At 45.0% G+C, this 17,447-nt stretch overlaps 1 protein-coding gene across 1 annotated transcript; it reads right to left on the bottom strand.

Moving 5' to 3' along the window:
• Positions 1-5,775: 5,775 nt before the first annotated feature.
• LOC119403646 (uncharacterized) lies at positions 5,776-14,641 on the bottom strand. The gene is made up of 4 exons (XM_049418383.1): positions 14,408-14,641; positions 14,116-14,348; positions 13,794-14,053; positions 5,776-5,904 (listed from the first exon to the last, which is right to left on the bottom strand). The coding sequence occupies exons 2-4, from the start codon at positions 14,342-14,344 to the stop codon at positions 5,776-5,778; spliced, it is 618 nt and encodes a 205-aa protein (XP_049274340.1). The 5' UTR covers positions 14,345-14,348; positions 14,408-14,641.
• Between the last annotated feature and the right edge of the window lie 2,806 nt (positions 14,642-17,447).

Below are 17,447 nucleotides of genomic sequence, written 5' to 3'. Positions count from 1 at the left end.
AACACAACATGAGCTTGTGCAGAGGGCACGGAGGAAGACAAGTTTCAGCGCAGTCGCATTTTCAGCGCACCTTAAGAAACTAGGGTTGTAACATTGTAGGGCGAGTAGGGCCAGAAGGACCGTCACGTCGAAAACCTGCCTCTTCAGTCGTATTCGCCTGGAACGTTGGTGTGGCTTCGCGTTCCCTCCTCCCCTCCTGGCCTTTCCACAAAGCTACTGCCTAAGTACGAAGGCCCCTACCGCGTCCTACGTCAAGCATCCCCAGTTAACTATATGATTGAGCCTGTTCAATCATCTACGAACCGCCGTCGTCGCGGCCGCGAGACTGTTCACGTCGATCGACTGAAGCCGCATTATGACCCACCAGTTGTACCTGTTCCTTAGGTCGCCAAGATGGCTCCTTTTCCGCGGGGGCGTGATTTGTAACATGGTAGGGCGCAGACAAGAACGCCTGCGAAAGAAGAAGACAAAGACGGTTGTTGTTGGCGCTCGCGCTTGCTCGGCTTGGACCGCTGATCGCTTCAGCTGTGGCAATCTTTTAATAAACGCGTTACTGTCTCAACGTTAAACGCATACCATCAAGGTCTTTAAAATCTATGTATTTTCTATTAAAGGAACACACCACCTAATACTTACCTAATGATGTTACGCCTCAGACATGCGTAATATTTACTTTTTGATCGACAACGTTCACAAGTATGAACAGCCATACCAGTTCAAGATGGGTGGGCGGTAAGCAAGTGGTTCAACTTTGGCCGGTTGGCTGAATCGGGTGACGTGCCGACAAACAGAAAGACAGAAAGACAGACCAAAATTTCTGCGTTTAAGTTCCCCAAGAAAGACTATCGTCTTTAAAAAGAAATGGATCGAGGCGGTTTCGCTTGCGTATGCGCTTAATGCGCCGTATGAGATGGATTATGTCACGTGTCACCAAGGGTGCTTCGGGTTATGTTTTACACATTTTTGAGGGACGAACTGTTTCACACAGGTGCGCACCAAATTATAAAACTGCTCTAACAATGCATCAACACTGCATGATCCACTACATGCCACGAAACTACCGAAAGAGGATTCTAACAGCTCTACAATCGCACGATCGTTTGCATGCGTGAAATCAGTAAGGGTGCTGAATCTCGGTTTACAAGGTGCATGAGTCACGTTCAGTTGCAACAACACACCCTTGTGATCAGATCAACCATCTATTATATCACACTCAAAGCCATGTCGCAGCAGTTCTTCATTAATGAACACAAGATCCAGAACAAAGTTATCTCTGGTTGGACCTTCAACCACTTGCGTTAAGTCAAAAGAAACAGCCATATTAATCAGGGAGTCGCATATTGCCTTATCACGACCTGTTGAAGTTAGCAAGTCCCAATCAATACAAGGAGCATTCAAATCACCTGTGATGATCATTTTAAACTATTAATTCGGTTACGGGCTATATATTCTGTAATATGGAAAAATACATCTTCAGAACTGGGTGGACGATAAACAGCACCAATTACAGTCACAAAACCAGAAAGTTTTATACGACACCAAACAGACTCAGTATTCGGAAGTTCAGGAAGTACTGAAAATTCGATGCCTTTCCTAATGAAGACAGCAACACCACCGCCTTTGCTGAATTGTCTGTCATTTCTTATGACCGAATAAGCTGGCGGCAAAAATTCAGAATCCGATATTGCGTTGTTTAGCCATGTCTCCGTAACACAAATAACTGATGGGTGGTGACACTCTACTAGCCAATTGAAATCCTGAACCTTGTTAAGCAGACTGCGAGCATTTATGTTCAAAAGGGTTAGTTTCCCTTCGCTACTGAGTCACTCTGTGTCCCTAGGAACGGTGGCACGAGGAGCCTGAACAAGTGTTTTGCGAACACTGTCCCACGTGTAGCGAACGCTGTCTACTATCAAAGAATCGTATTGTAATCTGTATTTAGATGCCTGTTTACGGATATCAGCCGAATGATCCCACAAGTTTTTGCGGATTTGCCGTACGCGCGCAGAAAAATCTTCATTGATGTATATGTTGGTTCCTTTCAGCTTTCTGGCATTCTTAAGAATTTCAAGCTTGGTTCTGAAATCCAGCAACTTAAAGATTACAGGGCGCTTCTTTTCACTTCCTCGCGTGCGGAGTCTGTAGCAGCGTTCAATGCCATCACATTGAATTCCAATCTTGCAAGACAGCAATTTTGTCACAGAAGCCAGCAATGTTTCGGAAGTTTCATCCATTGGTTCATTCAGGCCATATATAATCAAGTTATTCCTGCGGGATCGATTTTCAAGGTCATCATTTCTGCGCTCAAGTATGTCGACTGTATCTTTGAGCGTTACAACCGTTACTTCTAGTTCGTGAATGCGTTGAAGGGCATCATTTACAGTTGAAGACAACGTTTCAATGTTTTCAAGACGCTGTTCAAAAGAAGTCATTCTTGAATGAGCGTAGAAAGCTCTTCACCAATTCGCTTCTGTCCGGCGATCAGTTCTGTGAGCATATTTTCTACCTTTCTATATGGGCCGGGGTTTAACTCAACATCGCCAGAGAGTTGCAACAAGATTCTCAGGGAATGCAGGAGGCACGAAATAGAGTGGGATCTCCTTGATCCCACTCTATTATTTAAAAAACTCCACTGTTATGGTTTCCGTGGGCATGCAGAAGATTTACTGAAATCCTAATTAATGAATCGAAGGCAGGCAGTCACTATTAATGGCTTCACATCAGAGATGCAGAAAGTTAAATGCGGATTACCTCAAGGAAGTATATTGGGCCCTTTTCTTTTTAACATTTTTATTAATGACATAGTGCAGATTGCAAGTGCGAAATTCATAATATATGCCGACGATACGAGCATGTTCTTCTCCGGCAATGATTTAGATATGATAATGGACACCGCAAATCACGCATTAGAGAAACTATATGAATGGAGCGAAAAAAATGGATTACGTGTGAACGTTGCGAAAACAAAAGTTGTTATATTTAGAGCAAAGCATAACAATGTTCAACCAAATAAACAAATTACCTTTAACTCCACCCCGTTAGATATTGTTCCTACGTTTAGAAGTTTGGGTGTCCTGTTTAACGAATCGATGTCCTGGAATGACCACGTTAGTCACGCCATCTCCAAGTTATCTCAAGTAATTGGTGCCCTTTTTCGAAATCAGCCAGTTCTTCCCTCAATCACCATGAAGCTGTTATATCATTCGCTTTTTGAGTCGCGACTTAATTACTGCCACCTTATTTGTGGTAAGACATCGGAAGAAAACTTCAAAAAGTTATATATTCTCCCAAAAAATTTATTAGGATTATTGCAAATGTCCCTAGACTACAGCATAGTAAAGAGCTTTTTCGTAAATATAAAGTGCTTCCGGTTAAAAAATTACATGAATATCGTTTATCTGTAGCCTTCAAACGTGAAATAACCCAAAACACATCGTTTTTGCGACAGGTTTCTAATTTGTCAAGACGCGAACGCACTCACAGACCTCGGCAAACTGATGAATAGATTGTTCAACCGTGCAAAAAACAGTATGGTTGGCAGCTTTTAGAAAATGAATTGCCACGACTTCTAAATAATTTATACAGAAAGAACATTATTCTATAAAACACTACAAAAAAGCTATTTTTGAACATTAACTTTACGAAGATGCTTAGTATTCCTAAATAAATGCATTGTTTCTTGTTTAATTAAAATATTTAGCCAATGTGGTTATGTCACTTATTTCTTTTTATAACATGATGACCATGTATTCTGATTACATTGTACCTGATGTTTCATTTGGTTGTCTTTCATTTTGTATCAGCGACATAAATTACGGAGTTGTATTATATTGTTCTTTTTTCTGTTTTTGCTGCTTATTTTTGCAGTTGCTTGTATTGAATAAACTTATATTGTATTACGGCTTCCCACTGTGCGAAATGTTTACTTTTTATGCCTTCTTTTCATGCTGCTGCGATATCGCCAAGGCGTTTTTTCGTTGTAGGTGTCCACGGCATGGTCAAACTATCGAAAGATAGCTTTTACCGCAGGCTCCACGGCTATCACGTTTTGTTTTGATGGCGAAAAATAAACTGAATTGAAAATTACTTTGCAGATGATAGACGGAGCTGTGGTGAATTGATAAGCCACACTTCTTCAAGAGCGCTGTGGCAGGCGTGCTTCTGAACACAGAGCCTTGGTCGCTCCAGTTCGCGTTAACAGCTGCTGTGGAGCTTAATTCCGGGGACAGCACTGCTTCCGGGAGCTTCGTGGCAGGGCAAATAAGTATTAGCAAATATTTATCGCCCACCGCTGTTACTCGCAAAGGGCCTACAATGTCGACTAACCTGCGAAAAGGTTCGCCAATACCAAAGGTGCTTAGAGTTTATTGTTTGGCGGTCCTGTCCTTCGGCAAACGCTGCAGGAACGTACCCGATTCTCAGATTCCTTGAAGCACATTGGCCCTTAGTAGTTCAATAATCTGTTCTTGGTCTTTATTAGATGTGAAGCATCTTATGGCGGAGTTCAATCCGATGGTGGTGGTGGTGTGCGGCGTGACCACCCTTACTGCGCATGCGCAAACCCTCTCCACTTCCCTCTCCCTTCCCCTCTCCACATCACCTCTGCCCTCCCCTCTCCCCTCCCCTCCCCCTTCCCTCTCTCCCCTCCCCCTCTCCACATCACCTCTCCCCTTCCCTTTCCCCTCCCCCTCTCCTTTCCCCATCTCCCCTTTCCCCCTCACCACTCCACCTCTAGAACGCGGGCTCTACATGCCGAAACACTGCTTCGCATCGCCTCATGGTCCCCTTTAGCGGGAGATGGTGTGATTTTGCTAAACGGCCAGCCCAGCTATCACTGTGAACCAAACCGAGAAGTGCAACACACTTCTTGGGAACTACAAGCTGCTCAAACCTTTAGCCTTTCTCGTTTTTGAATGTTCTCTACAAAAGGCAGTCTTCCATTACGAACTCTACTGATCCTTTTTCTTTCCGTCTGGCTCTTTCCCAACACCTTTGCAGTGGCTCGTCGTTCGCCTGCTCCATTTTGAGAGTGCTTTTGTCAACCTTTGCCACAAGTTGAAAATTTTCACTGAGTGGGCTTATCGTTTAGCCTCGAAGCGCGGTAGCGACGGGAGAGCCATTATCAACAGCTGGCGTGGCGGGAACATTTTCGCTTGCTGCTGCAGCTTGTGGCGGATCACTTTGGTCTGAAATTTCGGCGGCACGAGTAGCGCTGATAGTTTGCACTCTTGTGTGGGACCTTGTGACGACCATAACAGGGTTCGCATGAGGTGCAATTCCTGCGTTTTGCAAGTCTCTCATTGATCTGTTAGAAAAAATGTAAGGAATCTTCCGAGGGAGCTTGTCTGAAACAGCAGCATCAGTTTGAAATTTGTCGAAGGCGCCTGTCATTTCGACTTTGGCTACGGGCAAGCACTTCGTGCCGGGTTGTAGTGCCTGACGTACCCAAACACACTCTCCTGTGAAATGCTCGAGCTTAACAAACGACGGGTCAACGATATCAAATGTTGCTCCTGTGTCCTGCAGAGCCTTGAGGCTCTTGTCGTTTACGTTCATGTCATATGTGTAAGGCAAGAGTACATCGCTCTCTTCGGTTAGCAAATTGAGAGCCACAGTTGCCTGTCGGCACCCTGCTGCGATGTGGCCTGGTTGCTGGCATCTATACCAGCCCAATCGCCATTTTTCTTCGAATTTGGAACTTTTCGGTTCACTGGCATTGACTACATGTCTTTGGGCGGGAACACGATATGAATTCCCTTGATTAGTTTCGCTAGTTCATTTCTGAAACTTCTTGAATGCTCCCGACGGCTTCTTTCGCAGTTCTTCCGAACTTTCCATTCTACGGGAACAGTACTCGTCACCCAAGCTAGCTGTCGTTTGGAACGACTCAACATTTGGCTTCTCCTGAATTCACAGGCAAATAGGCCCGGAATAGACGCATAAAACTGCTTTAGGGCAAACCGTTCAAGCATACCTTGCTTGTCCTCGTATTCGTTGGCGCCTTTGAATAATTCTTCTAAAAACCTCATGGATTTGTAGGCGAAATCTGAAAATGACTCCCCTTGGCCACGCCTTGTGTTACGAAACTTCACCCTTAAGGCTTTTGTTGACACACTGTACCTTCGCCTCAGCTCAAGCTTTACTTTACCGTAATCACACGCATCTTCATCTGGCATTCTCGCGATTACGCCTGCTGCCTCCTTTGGCAGTAATTTCAACAGGCGTTGCGACCAGGTTTCTTTGGAAAGTGCTGCTCTAGTACACGTCTTCTCAAAGTTGATAAGGTACACTGTGATGTCACTACCTGCCTTGAAGGGCTGCATGTATGCGCGCATGTCTAAACTGTCATTGCGTTCCATCTGCACCTCTTCACTTAATTTCTACCTCTCGTTATTTTAGTCTTTGGGGGACTGCCTTCCAACACTCTTCGATTTCGTCGTCTTTTGCTCCGCATTTGGACATTGCTTCGATAATTTCAGGCTTCCTGATCGTCTTCTCTACTGGGATGCCTAACTGCTCAGCTAGAAACACTAGGTTCGGTTTCGTTAACGACGTGACTATCATGATTACTGTTAACAAAAAGCGCTCAGGCATGTACTACTTATATTTGGTAAAGTCAACACAAGAAAAGAACCTCGACTACCAGCTAAATGCCGCTAATGCTCCCAATTAGGTCAAGCAAGCCGTGCTCCCACCAAACCTGACGCCAAGGCCGCCATCAACGTGCTCTCCATACCGCCGCCATCGCTGCCACCAACTGTTAGTCTTTCGAAAGAAATAGGGCGTGCAAACACGGACACAAGAAAAACGTCAGGGCACCACAAACGCCGACTAACAACTGAAGAGACGCACAACGGCTGAAAAGAAAGAAGGCGCGAAAACGTACCTGCGCATGCCTAAAGATGAAATCAAATGCCTTAACTGTTATCTTCCACGTAGACCGCCACGCGTGCCGGATTTATAGGTTCGCCTGTTGCATGGGCATGCGCAGACACGGACCGCCGGCAGGGACCGGTCCCTGCCGTCGGTCCCTGCCGGCGGCAAGTTATCTTTTCATCCACTTTACCTGCTTCACAATTGTTACAAATAACACCCCCTATACTTTCCGTGGCATTATTTTGGACAGGTCCCTGCCGTCGGTCCCTGCCGGCGGCAAGTTATCTTTTCATCCACTTTACCTGCTTCACAATTGTTAGGAATAACACCCCCTATACTTTCCGTGGCATTATTTTCTGTTAGGTCTCATTAATATTGTGTCTAACAAAAAAACGAGCCCTTAAAAGTCATCTTTCCTTCATTCATAGCAAGAATCTCGTTCTCGCAGACTTGATGTCTTCAGGTAGTATGCGAGGGATTATTGGTCAGCTGCCAGCTCGTAAAAATATCACGTAATACGTGACGCCAACAGGCAGAAAAACAGTGTTCCACACTCGCACCATGGCTGCGATTGCCACCGATTATCACTCCTAGGTTTAAAATGCACATAGATACCCCACAAAGTGGACGGGAGGACGACCGCCGCCGTAGCTCAGTGGTAGAGCATCGGACGCGTTATTAGAAGTCAAAGATTCGGTACCTGCCGGCGGCAATTTATCTTTTCGCCCACTTTACTTCCTTCACAATTGTTACAAATAACACCCTATATACTTTCCATGGCATTATTGTCTGTTAGGTCTCACTAATTTCGTGTTGAAATATTATGAAAAGGTCTTTTCGCGTATACATACGAATCCAAAAAAATTGTCTAGAAATTACTGCGTGGAGTGAATGCTACTTGTGAAGACGTAGGAATATCTTCGGTAAATGGCACTCCTAAAGACGATGAAGTAGTCACTTTGTTGAATGCTGTAACAGCACTTCCTTTACTAATCCAGAGGATGTAAGACTCCCCGTAGCGAAACAATCTGTGCCAAATTCTTTTCTAATGTTTCCTACGACTGAAGATGAAGTTGAAAGGGTAATCAGTAGTTTTAAGAGCAATGTAGCTGCAGAACATGACGGTATACTCGCATCTCCCATGAAATACGTATCGGATATCATATATACAGTCCTAGCCCATATTATCAATAGAATGTTCGAACGCGGAATTTTCCCAAGTAATCTTAAAATAGCCCGAGTCTCCCCAATTCACAAAGGGGGCGCAGACTACTCTGTAAACAATTTCCGGCCTTTTTCAATACTACCGCTCTTTTGAAAACTTTTTGAGGCTGTCATAAACTCACGACTGGAAGGATTTTTAAATAAGTATGCTATAATAAGTACATTTCAGTATGGATTTCGGAAAATTAAATCATGTGGGGGCGCACTCCTCAAAATAAAACATCAAATACTACAGAATATTGAAAATCGTTTATACACGGTGGTTTATTCCGGGACCTGCGTAAAGCATTTGACAGTGTGAATCATGAAATACTGTTATCTAAACTTCATAGCTATGGGATACATGCAGCGCGACTTGGACGAAGACAGGAGACACAAATAACACAGACAAGCGTCCTGTTTTTGTCCAAGTCGCGCTGCATGTATCCGAGTATGTACCCACTAGCCCAGGTCAAAGAGTTGTTGCTACCTAACGGATCATTTTCAGTATGTTTCAGGTGATCTCTCCACTTCTAGGTGACCTCTCCACATCTTAAAATACAGAGTGGCGTACCGCAGGGATCTATACTTGGCACGTTATTATTTAACATATAAATTAATGACCTCCCAAGCATTTCACCTATACCGAACATAGTCATGTATGCAAATGACACTAACCTTTTCTTTTCAAATGCATCCATATAACAGGTTCAAAAATAAATTAATGATTATTCAGATTTATTATCTGACTGGCTGAAAACAAACATCAATTAAATGTTAGCGAAACTAAGTATATAATATTTCAACCGATAAATAAGTCAATGCCTTTTAATATTACTGTTTCATTTAAAGGAAATCAGCTAGAACAGGTAACAACGCAAAAGTTTTTCGGGGTATGGTTTCAAGAAAACTCTCTTGGGACAATCATGTCAATAAACTCAGCAGCGACCTCAGTAAAGTAGTAGGCTCTATGTGTAAAACTACTAGTCTTATACCACTAGTACTAAAGAAAGCAATGTACCACGCCCTCTTTGACTCAAACCTTAGCTATTGTGCATTAATATGGGGAACAACAACTGCAAAAAACTACGACAAATTAATGAAACTACAAAAAAGAGTAATACGAAGTTTCGAAAACTATCGTGGTTGACCGCGAGACTTACCCAGACACAATCTTTTTGATAAACACTCATTAATCAGAGCAAATCAAGCTTACTAATATAGATCGCTTTTGCACAGAAAAAAGCACAGGCTCCATGTTAGTAGCCTACCCATTTCATCCCCTCAATATCAATTACGCCAGTAAACGAGAATGCCACCACTCATGACAACTGCGGGCGTCAGGACCTAGAGTATCAAGAACCCCGGCTATTAAATATTGTTGAGCATCACATAGATTTTCATGCCCCCCGCTTTAAACAATTTGTAAAAAACTTCCTGTTACATTCCACGATAACTTATCAATAAAATATATCTCACTAATTTTTTTTTATGTACACCGCATATGCGTGTTTTTTTTTTCGGTTTGTGTTGCAGTTTGAAAGTTCACAATTTAATGCGTATAGGTATATATTTTTGAAGTGTTTGTATAATATATTTGTTTGTCATGAAGTATCATGAAGTGCTTTCATGTATGATGTCCGCCTGTATTGCTTTACTTGCAGTGACAATTATACACATGCATCTTTTTCTCTGGTTGTATTGTTTGTACTCGCTTCGAAAACATGTACATGTATGCCGAATGCGCATAGGAGTAAGAGCCTCTGTCAGGCAATATGGCCTTTAGCTCTTACTACTCTTTCTGTATCAGAAAGAAAGAAAATTAACTTCAAACTATAAAACCGCCATTAGGGCTATCGATTTATCGTGAGATTAAAGAAGTGGAGGCGCAAAATAAAACAGGGACGTAAAGAGGAGACCGACAACACAGGTGCACCACTCGCAACTGGAAGTTTATTGAAGAGGCAACACATATAAAACTTACTAGCTGAGCACGTGATGCAGGTTCTCTGGCCTATAGAAATAGAATGACTTTCCACATCTGATTTGTGAGGGCACATGCGTCACGACGAAAAAGAAGGTGGGAGAAAAAAAAATGTTGCAGTGGCTTAGGTCGTCTATACCAGGATAACCTAGCGTTAGCAAAGGTTCAGCCAATTATTCTAAGGCTTCCTGGTTGTCTAGGATTAGCTTGGTTATCATGCTTACTGCTGCTCCAATGACACACGCACGGTATACGTATTATGTGGCACATGTATATTTATTTTCCCAGGCAACTGCTTCGGGATCCGATGAGTTGAGCTTCTCCGCTCTTCTGCTCCGTTGAGCAGCATTGGCGCTCTCGTTTTCCATGGCTAAACCACACTGGCAAACGCCAGTCAGAGGCGCTATCAAGCGGCTCCAGCGCAGTGTCAGACGGCGACTGCACAGCGAAAGCGAATAGCTGGGCGCGCGTCGGTGCCAATACGTCTGCCACGGCTAGACGTCACTCCTCTGGAAAGCGCAGACCGGCGGCGGCGGAGTGTGCGGGAGGTGCCGGCTCCGGTGCGTGACATCACTGATCCTCGCCACATGCGCAGCACGGCTCTTGAGGAGGCACGCGAAGCTGGCTCGGCTAGGCCCGTGTAGCTAACGCTACGAAAAGGGAAAAAGGGGGTGGGGGGGTTGTGAGTATCAAAATGTTAGCGCAGCTTGTTACTTAAATAGAACTATAGGAGTATTCTTTCTCTAGCAGGACAGTAGACGGGTGGCTGACACATCGATCCCCGTATCTCTTAATGTGGAATGCTTCGATTAGTTCACAAGTGGTTTTATCACAGTGCATTGATAGAACAGTTGCGTCAACAGAAAAACGCCAGGCCTGCGCTGAAACTGCAGCAGTCACAGCGAAAGCTGGAAGAACGGCGTTTCTAGAGCCCGTTGTAAGCTCTCTCGGGGCTACTAATACAAGTACACTAGCAAGGCATCCACTACGCCATAAATCACAATTTTCGTGAAGTTGGGAAGCACCCAACTTCACGTTGGAAGTTAAAGCTCTGTCCTCTTGTGTCGGTCTGCTAGGCCGTTTCTTCTTCCCCGTAATGCGCTATACCATTTCAAGTACGACGAACCAACTCGCCCAATCTTCAACACTTGTGAGTGAATTGTCGTCCAGTGACCCTGAGAGTGATTTCTACGATTTAGGCTGCATGCAGGACGCAGAACTCGCAAACTCGGGGGAACTGTCTTGACTCGTCGGGATAATGTCCTTGCAGTGGGGCTGGCTTGCAGATGCTCAGCGACGAAAACTTCTAAGTCAAATTAAAATATTTTATACGTGTTCCGACTCCAGTGTCTGGACAGCGTTGACAATGCATACGAACGAAGCAAATAATGTCCCTTTTGCGATGTCTCAAAATCGTGTCACTACTCCTTTAATTATTGCAAAGAAGCCACAATTTCGCAGAGTTACCGACCTAGACAGAAATGCTTTGAAGGAACGTTTACCGCCCGAAAGATCAGTGACTGTCAGTGAGACGGACTACTTGTGCTACGCGTGCTTTTGCTACCACTGCAATGAAAGATCTTCACGGAACGCCGTTTAACGATGACACTCTTATGCCCCTTGAAAAAGAAATCGACGTGATCAACCAGATCGCTGCGACTACCGGTGCACGTGCGTTCAAGTCACCCGAGAGGTGTTGCTGTTTTGAACTCAATCGGTCTGAGGACACGAAAACGAGCTCTCACTGCGCCGTCTCTTACAACGAGCATCTCGGGTGCGCGCGCGCCTGCTCGGTAGCCCCGCGTTCGTGGTCGCTGCAATGACCAAATAATTTCAAAATTAACGTCTTCAGTGCCGGCGACACCTTTTTTGGTACCTGCTGGCCTTTTAATAAAAAGAAATTCAATCCGGCCTGCATTTTATGCACTTGCTGGGCGACAAGTCGGAATTGCTAATCCTTGCCTAAGGTTCTTATTGGAGGGGCCGTAACTATTAGTGCAACAACATTATGCAACATGTTTTCAATGAATGTGAAAGCTGATGTGGAGGAGAATAAGTCGACAAGGTTTAATAAATATAAAACATGTTTTTTTCTTAATTGTCGTCAGAAGTTTGCATTACGCGGTGTTTTCTTGAACTTAGCCTAATCATATCTCTTTAGCTAAAGGCTATATAATTCTAAGATTCGGCACTTTGGCAGATAAGCATGCGAAGAACGTAATGCGGAATTTTTGTTGCTCTGGTACAAGGCTTTTTTGAGATAAGGACGTTCAAAGTAAAGAAAATAACGTTCCCTGGGCCAATTTTGAGGTTTTTTTATAAAAACATTTACACTACACATAAAAACTAAAAATACCTAAGCAGAAGCAAAAACATGCATATATTTAGTTAAAGAAATTGCAGCTTCCTAACTTCAATATATTTTGTGCAATTCATAACGAAAGTTGGCCAAAACAGCAGAGCGGATGAGCGCTCCACTCCACCTCTTCGTCATTATTGATTTTCTGTACTTGGAAAAAATTTTTGGCGGCAAAACAAATTGCGGATCTCTTCTTTCCACTCATCAGGCAATAATATATAAAATTTTGAAATAAATTTGAGAGGTCGACCAGCCATCGTTTGTTCGATCTTACGTGGAATCACCCTTCTATTCATTTTTTGAAAGGAAGGCCCTGGCATTGACAGAACTTGCACTTCCGCAGAGCTGCCGGTCGTGGACTCCAAGTCAACGTCAACTTCTTCATGGTTGTTCACTGCAGTGGTTCCAAGGAACTCTACCTGATATGATTTAAACCATCGCCTGCTGACAGCTTCCCCCAGACATGGCTTTATGTCAAATTTAGCACATACTGCAAGCATGTGCCGGCAAAGCAGCCTCATCCTTTTGTACGTGGTGCAGCTGCATGAATGTTTTTCAAATGAGACATCGTGCCAGACATCAGTGGATGTAGAAAAAGACGGCATAGGTGTGTGCTGATAACTTTTTAACCTCTTGAGGTTCATCGCGCAGTTTCACCAGCTCATTGCTCAACAGCTTGCAGGCATACGGTGTGAGGACTTGGCGACACTGCTCCTGCACACCTTCGTGTCCTTAATAGCTATAAAAGTTGCAGGTCTTCAGAAGGATGGTTTTGTGATGTGCTTCGTGTGACAAGCTTGTGGATAACTTTATGAGGCCACGAAGAGCTCCATGAAGCTTTGAAGACGATGAAAGAACATTTTTTATCTTTGCGTTGTGCGATTCAACACGGCTGTTGGTATTGTTTCCTCCTGTGAATTCTTGATCAGAAAGGTGCCATACCCACATCTCGGTGATGTTTGCCCAGTTTTTTGTGAAATAGCTGGTGGATTCTGAAGTGGCAAACCTTTCGAATTCAGCTTTTGCTTCGTCGTATTTCTGTAGTGAGGGAGCATGCAGCATTTCACTGAAGCTGGCTAACAAACGATTACGCTCATCAGGTGACTTTCCGAGCTGTGCAGCTGCAGTTTGAAAGGCTTTCTTCACGTGAAATTCGCACAGTTGCACCACTGGGGAACCTGGGAAGGCTGCTTTGACGGTGTTCACTTCAGTGAAGCCTTTGTCTATAACCACAACTTTTGTACTCGTTGCTGCAGGGTTTTCCTGCACAAATGTTTCTAAAAGACGTGTCACAACATATTGCTGCTCAGATGCCACAAATGCATAGGCGACCAGATGACTCAAACCGCATCCATCTTGTACGACCATTACAAACAGAGGCATGCGCAGCTTGTTGGTCCGGTATATTGCGTCGAGCAGGACAACTGCCGGGAAACACTTAAACGCCTGCTGCATGTGCGGAGTTTGGAAAAACAGGATCTGTAGTTCCTTGTTTTCATCTGTTATGGGAAGCACTGTCGCACCATACTTTGCTTTCAAGTCGTTCAGCTCTTGCAGCAACTGGATTGCCTCATCCTGGCCTCGCCGCGCACACTTAAGGTTGTGTATATCCTTGGCGATTACTGCTTTCCCTGCAGGAACATAAATTAAGAAGAAAAATAAGCGACAAATCTCGCAGAAAAAAAATTCTTACCAGTTTCCTGTCGCAGCTTCTCCACGATGAGGATAGGTCGAACATCCAGGTCTATTAGGGGTCTAACGAAATTGGCCTCCTCCTCGTTCAGCTGGCGATATTCCGCGTACGCCTTATATGTTTCCGGGCTGACCTCGTGGTTGTGCTCCAAGTTGACAGCCGTGACCTCTAGTAGTTGGCTGGCGCGGCGCGCGGTTACGATAATTTTGGCCGGGCAGTCCTTCTTCATAGTCCTAGGAGAAGAGAAATCTTTTTTCAGTTTCACAGTTCCCGCTCTGAGCGAGGCGCTAACCTTTGTTGCGGACGAATTCCAGTCCCCGTCTTTCTCACGACACCTCCGTGCTTGCAAACATATGTTCGCGAACTTTAACTTTGAGTCGAGCTTAGTTAGACCGACAGAAAGCCGAGAATTCACAACGTCCACAGTCTTGCTTGCCTTCGTGACAAAAAGACTGTTTGTAGCGACTTGAAAGTCTCTGAATGCACGGTGAAACCCGACGAAGCTGTCGAACTTCGCACCAACATTCATGTCGACTTCGAGACTCGCACGCAACGTGCACGGAAGAGGGGACCGTTGCAGAATACAGACACTCGCCTAAGAGACCGCAGGACCGCAGACGATAAGCTAAGGGCGCCGACTGGATCCGCACGCTAGCACCAGAGAACATCTACTACCGCTACTACCACTACGACCACAACATGGACAACACTACCACGTGAGCGCCATGTCAGCACGAGCTGGCGCTAGAGGGCTTTATTACGCCGCGTCGTGCGTACAGCCTTTTCCGGTTTGCGCGCACGACGTCGTGCGTGCAGCATTACTCTTTTTCTTATTTCCTTTTTTTTCTTATTTCGTGCGATAGTGGTTACGGACACCGGCGGCGGCGGCGGCGGACAACTACGGCGCCAAAAACGGCCGTTGAAATGTTCTCACAACAGCTTTCGCTGTAAAAGAAACAGTACACACGCCCCGAGACTGTCGCTTCACCTCAGTGCGCAGAAAAGAGAGCGCTGTGTGTGGGCGTTATCTCGACGGCGACGAATGGCAATGAATCGGCAGCTTTTCTAGACGTTCCGTGCCCAATGTTTGGCCTTGAGAGACGCACCCGCGATGCATCAAGAGAATCGTGTCCCTTTGTTTGTTTGTTTGTTTGTTTAGTTTCTGCGCTGCCGTAGCGGTGGGATATTGGAGAGAGAGAGAAACAACATTTATTGAAAAAAATGTGGTTCAGTGCGGGTGGGGCCCTTCATCCAAGGCTCCACTGGCTATCCGCCTCGTGCGCTGCTGCTTTGAGTTGTACTGGTGGCGCCACCAACGGCGAACGGTGGCGAAAGGTGGATACGCGAGGCTCATAGAAGCCCTGGGCAAAGCGCTCGTTACTCGCCGTTTTTCTATTCGTTTTTCATCCTGGTTTGATATTTGTACTGCCAACGCTGCTCCACTAGACAACCATGCCGTTTGTTACGTCGATTGCTCTATATTATTTGTTTTAAAATGACAGGCCCATCTTTTTATGCGTGCGCGCGATGCACTGCGTACGTTTCTTACGTGCATGCGTAAAAACTGTTGCAGTACAAAACAGCACTCTTGTTTTATTGAACACCCCAAACAGTACAACAACAATGACTATTACGGCTGTATGGCTGCTTAAGAAACGCACAAAAGACACGCGTTTTTTATCTTCGCCTAACACTCGTAGCACACAACTAGGCCAAGAAAACCAAAATCGAACTTACTGAACGTTTTAACAGCCGTCACACAGCTGCATAATAATGCGTGAAAGTACTTTAGCAAATGACCAACAAACATTCACAGAGCGTTTTTTTTTGTTCACAGACCGTGTTAACATATGAGAAAGTTCTAACTGCATTGCAATCACATATTTCGGAATATCTAATCACTTTCACCATTGAAGCCACAATCCTCTAACACATGCGCTTTAAAGTGAGCATGGCATTACTCAGATTTATATAGGAAATGCGCACGCGTGGCATTACTCAGATTTATAGAGGAAATGCGCACGCGTGTAATGTATCTCGTACGCTAGATTCTCCTTTGGTACGTGCAGCTCAACATAAAATGCGATTCTAGAAGTAATGTTCGTGGAGTAGCGAGTATATAGAAGGGCAACTATTTACAGCTTCCCTTACCTTTGCAAAAACGGTATGCCAATTGCAATTCAATATTAACCGACGCAACAACGATAACACACTTCTTGCACACAGGCGTACCAGGTTCACGCGCGAGGCCAAGCGTGGTATTTTAAGTGTAGCGCAATCGTGCGCGTACAGTACGCTGGAATATTCTGGCACAATGTCGTCAAGCTTGCAGTCACTTCAGCGGTTCCCACGATGCAGCACCAGTTGACCTCCTCGAGTCATCAAACTGCTACGACGCCGAGAACTGCACACACAGCTGACTTGGAAAAACGCGGTCTTGCAGGAGGCCATCTTGTCCAGCAACCAACGGACAAAAGTCCACAACTGAGGCGTCTGAAACATTGCCGTTGATGAGATGGCAGCTGAACAAAATCAGGGCTCATCGTCCGACGTGTGGTCACCGCCTTAACACAATATTAACGTTGCAACGTTCAAGGAAGACGCGACGAAAGCGACGAGCCCAGCCGCTCTAGTCGGGTGCGCTCCTGCACAGTGCACAGCGCGCGCTCTCACGGCCACCGAAAGAAATAAAAGAAAGTGGAGAGAGGGGTCACCTAGAAGCATGGCGTATCAGTGGAAGCAAGAGGAAATGTTGCGTCGTCGGTGTGGCGTATTGTCGAGAGATGGCGCTAGTTTGTTTTTGCGGAACGGAATCGCAAACTTCATTCAAAATGCATGGGATCCAATGGGGGGTTGGGAGAGGGTGCAACCGCCTGAGCCGAGCGGTGGCGCCACCATACCTATGCACGAGGTGGATAGCGGCTCGGCGGACCTGACTTAGGGTTGCCAGTTGGCTTCCCAGGGTCCGTTCAGGGAGTCGCGCCTCCCACGACCACGTATCTATTGGGTGCGTATATATTGGAGCAGCATGCTGCTTTCCGAGTTTCTTGTTCAGCTAGCGGAAACCATTATGTTTGGGCACAAACAGGATATTGTGGTTGCATAATAACCGAATTTCCTTTGGTGTACCACTTAGGTGTTGCTCGCTTGCTTCTCGCCTTACCTGAAATTAAAACTGGATAAGTTTGAGTACGCTAGGAATGAGAGTAAAAAAAACGAGGTTAATTATAGTTTTATTTGTTTTCATTTAGTTCTTATCATAATCTGGCTCCTACCGCCATCTTGGCGCCATCGAAGCGGGTGTACAAAAATAAAACAGTAGTTCAAAGATA

Source organism: Rhipicephalus sanguineus, chromosome 8 (genome assembly GCF_013339695.2).
Source record: "Rhipicephalus sanguineus isolate Rsan-2018 chromosome 8, BIME_Rsan_1.4, whole genome shotgun sequence".
NCBI lineage: Eukaryota > Metazoa > Arthropoda > Arachnida > Ixodida > Ixodidae > Rhipicephalus > Rhipicephalus sanguineus.
This window is presented reverse-complemented; position numbering and strand designations above follow the sequence as displayed.

Excerpts from the sequence above, each read along its gene's own strand:
- LOC119403646 (XM_049418383.1), bottom strand. The coding sequence starts at position 14,344 with ATGAAGAAGGACTGCCCGGCCAAAATTATCGTAACCGCGCGCCGCGCC. Across the intron at positions 14,054-14,115 it reads GAAGCTGCGACAGGAAACTG|GGAAAGCAGTAATCGCCAAG; the intron begins GTAAGAATTTTT and ends ATGTTCCTGCAG. Across the intron at positions 5,905-13,793 it reads AGCTGCGCATGCCTCTGTTT|GAGAAGCCAAATGTTGAGTC; the intron begins GTAATGGTCGTA and ends CTGTGAATTCAG.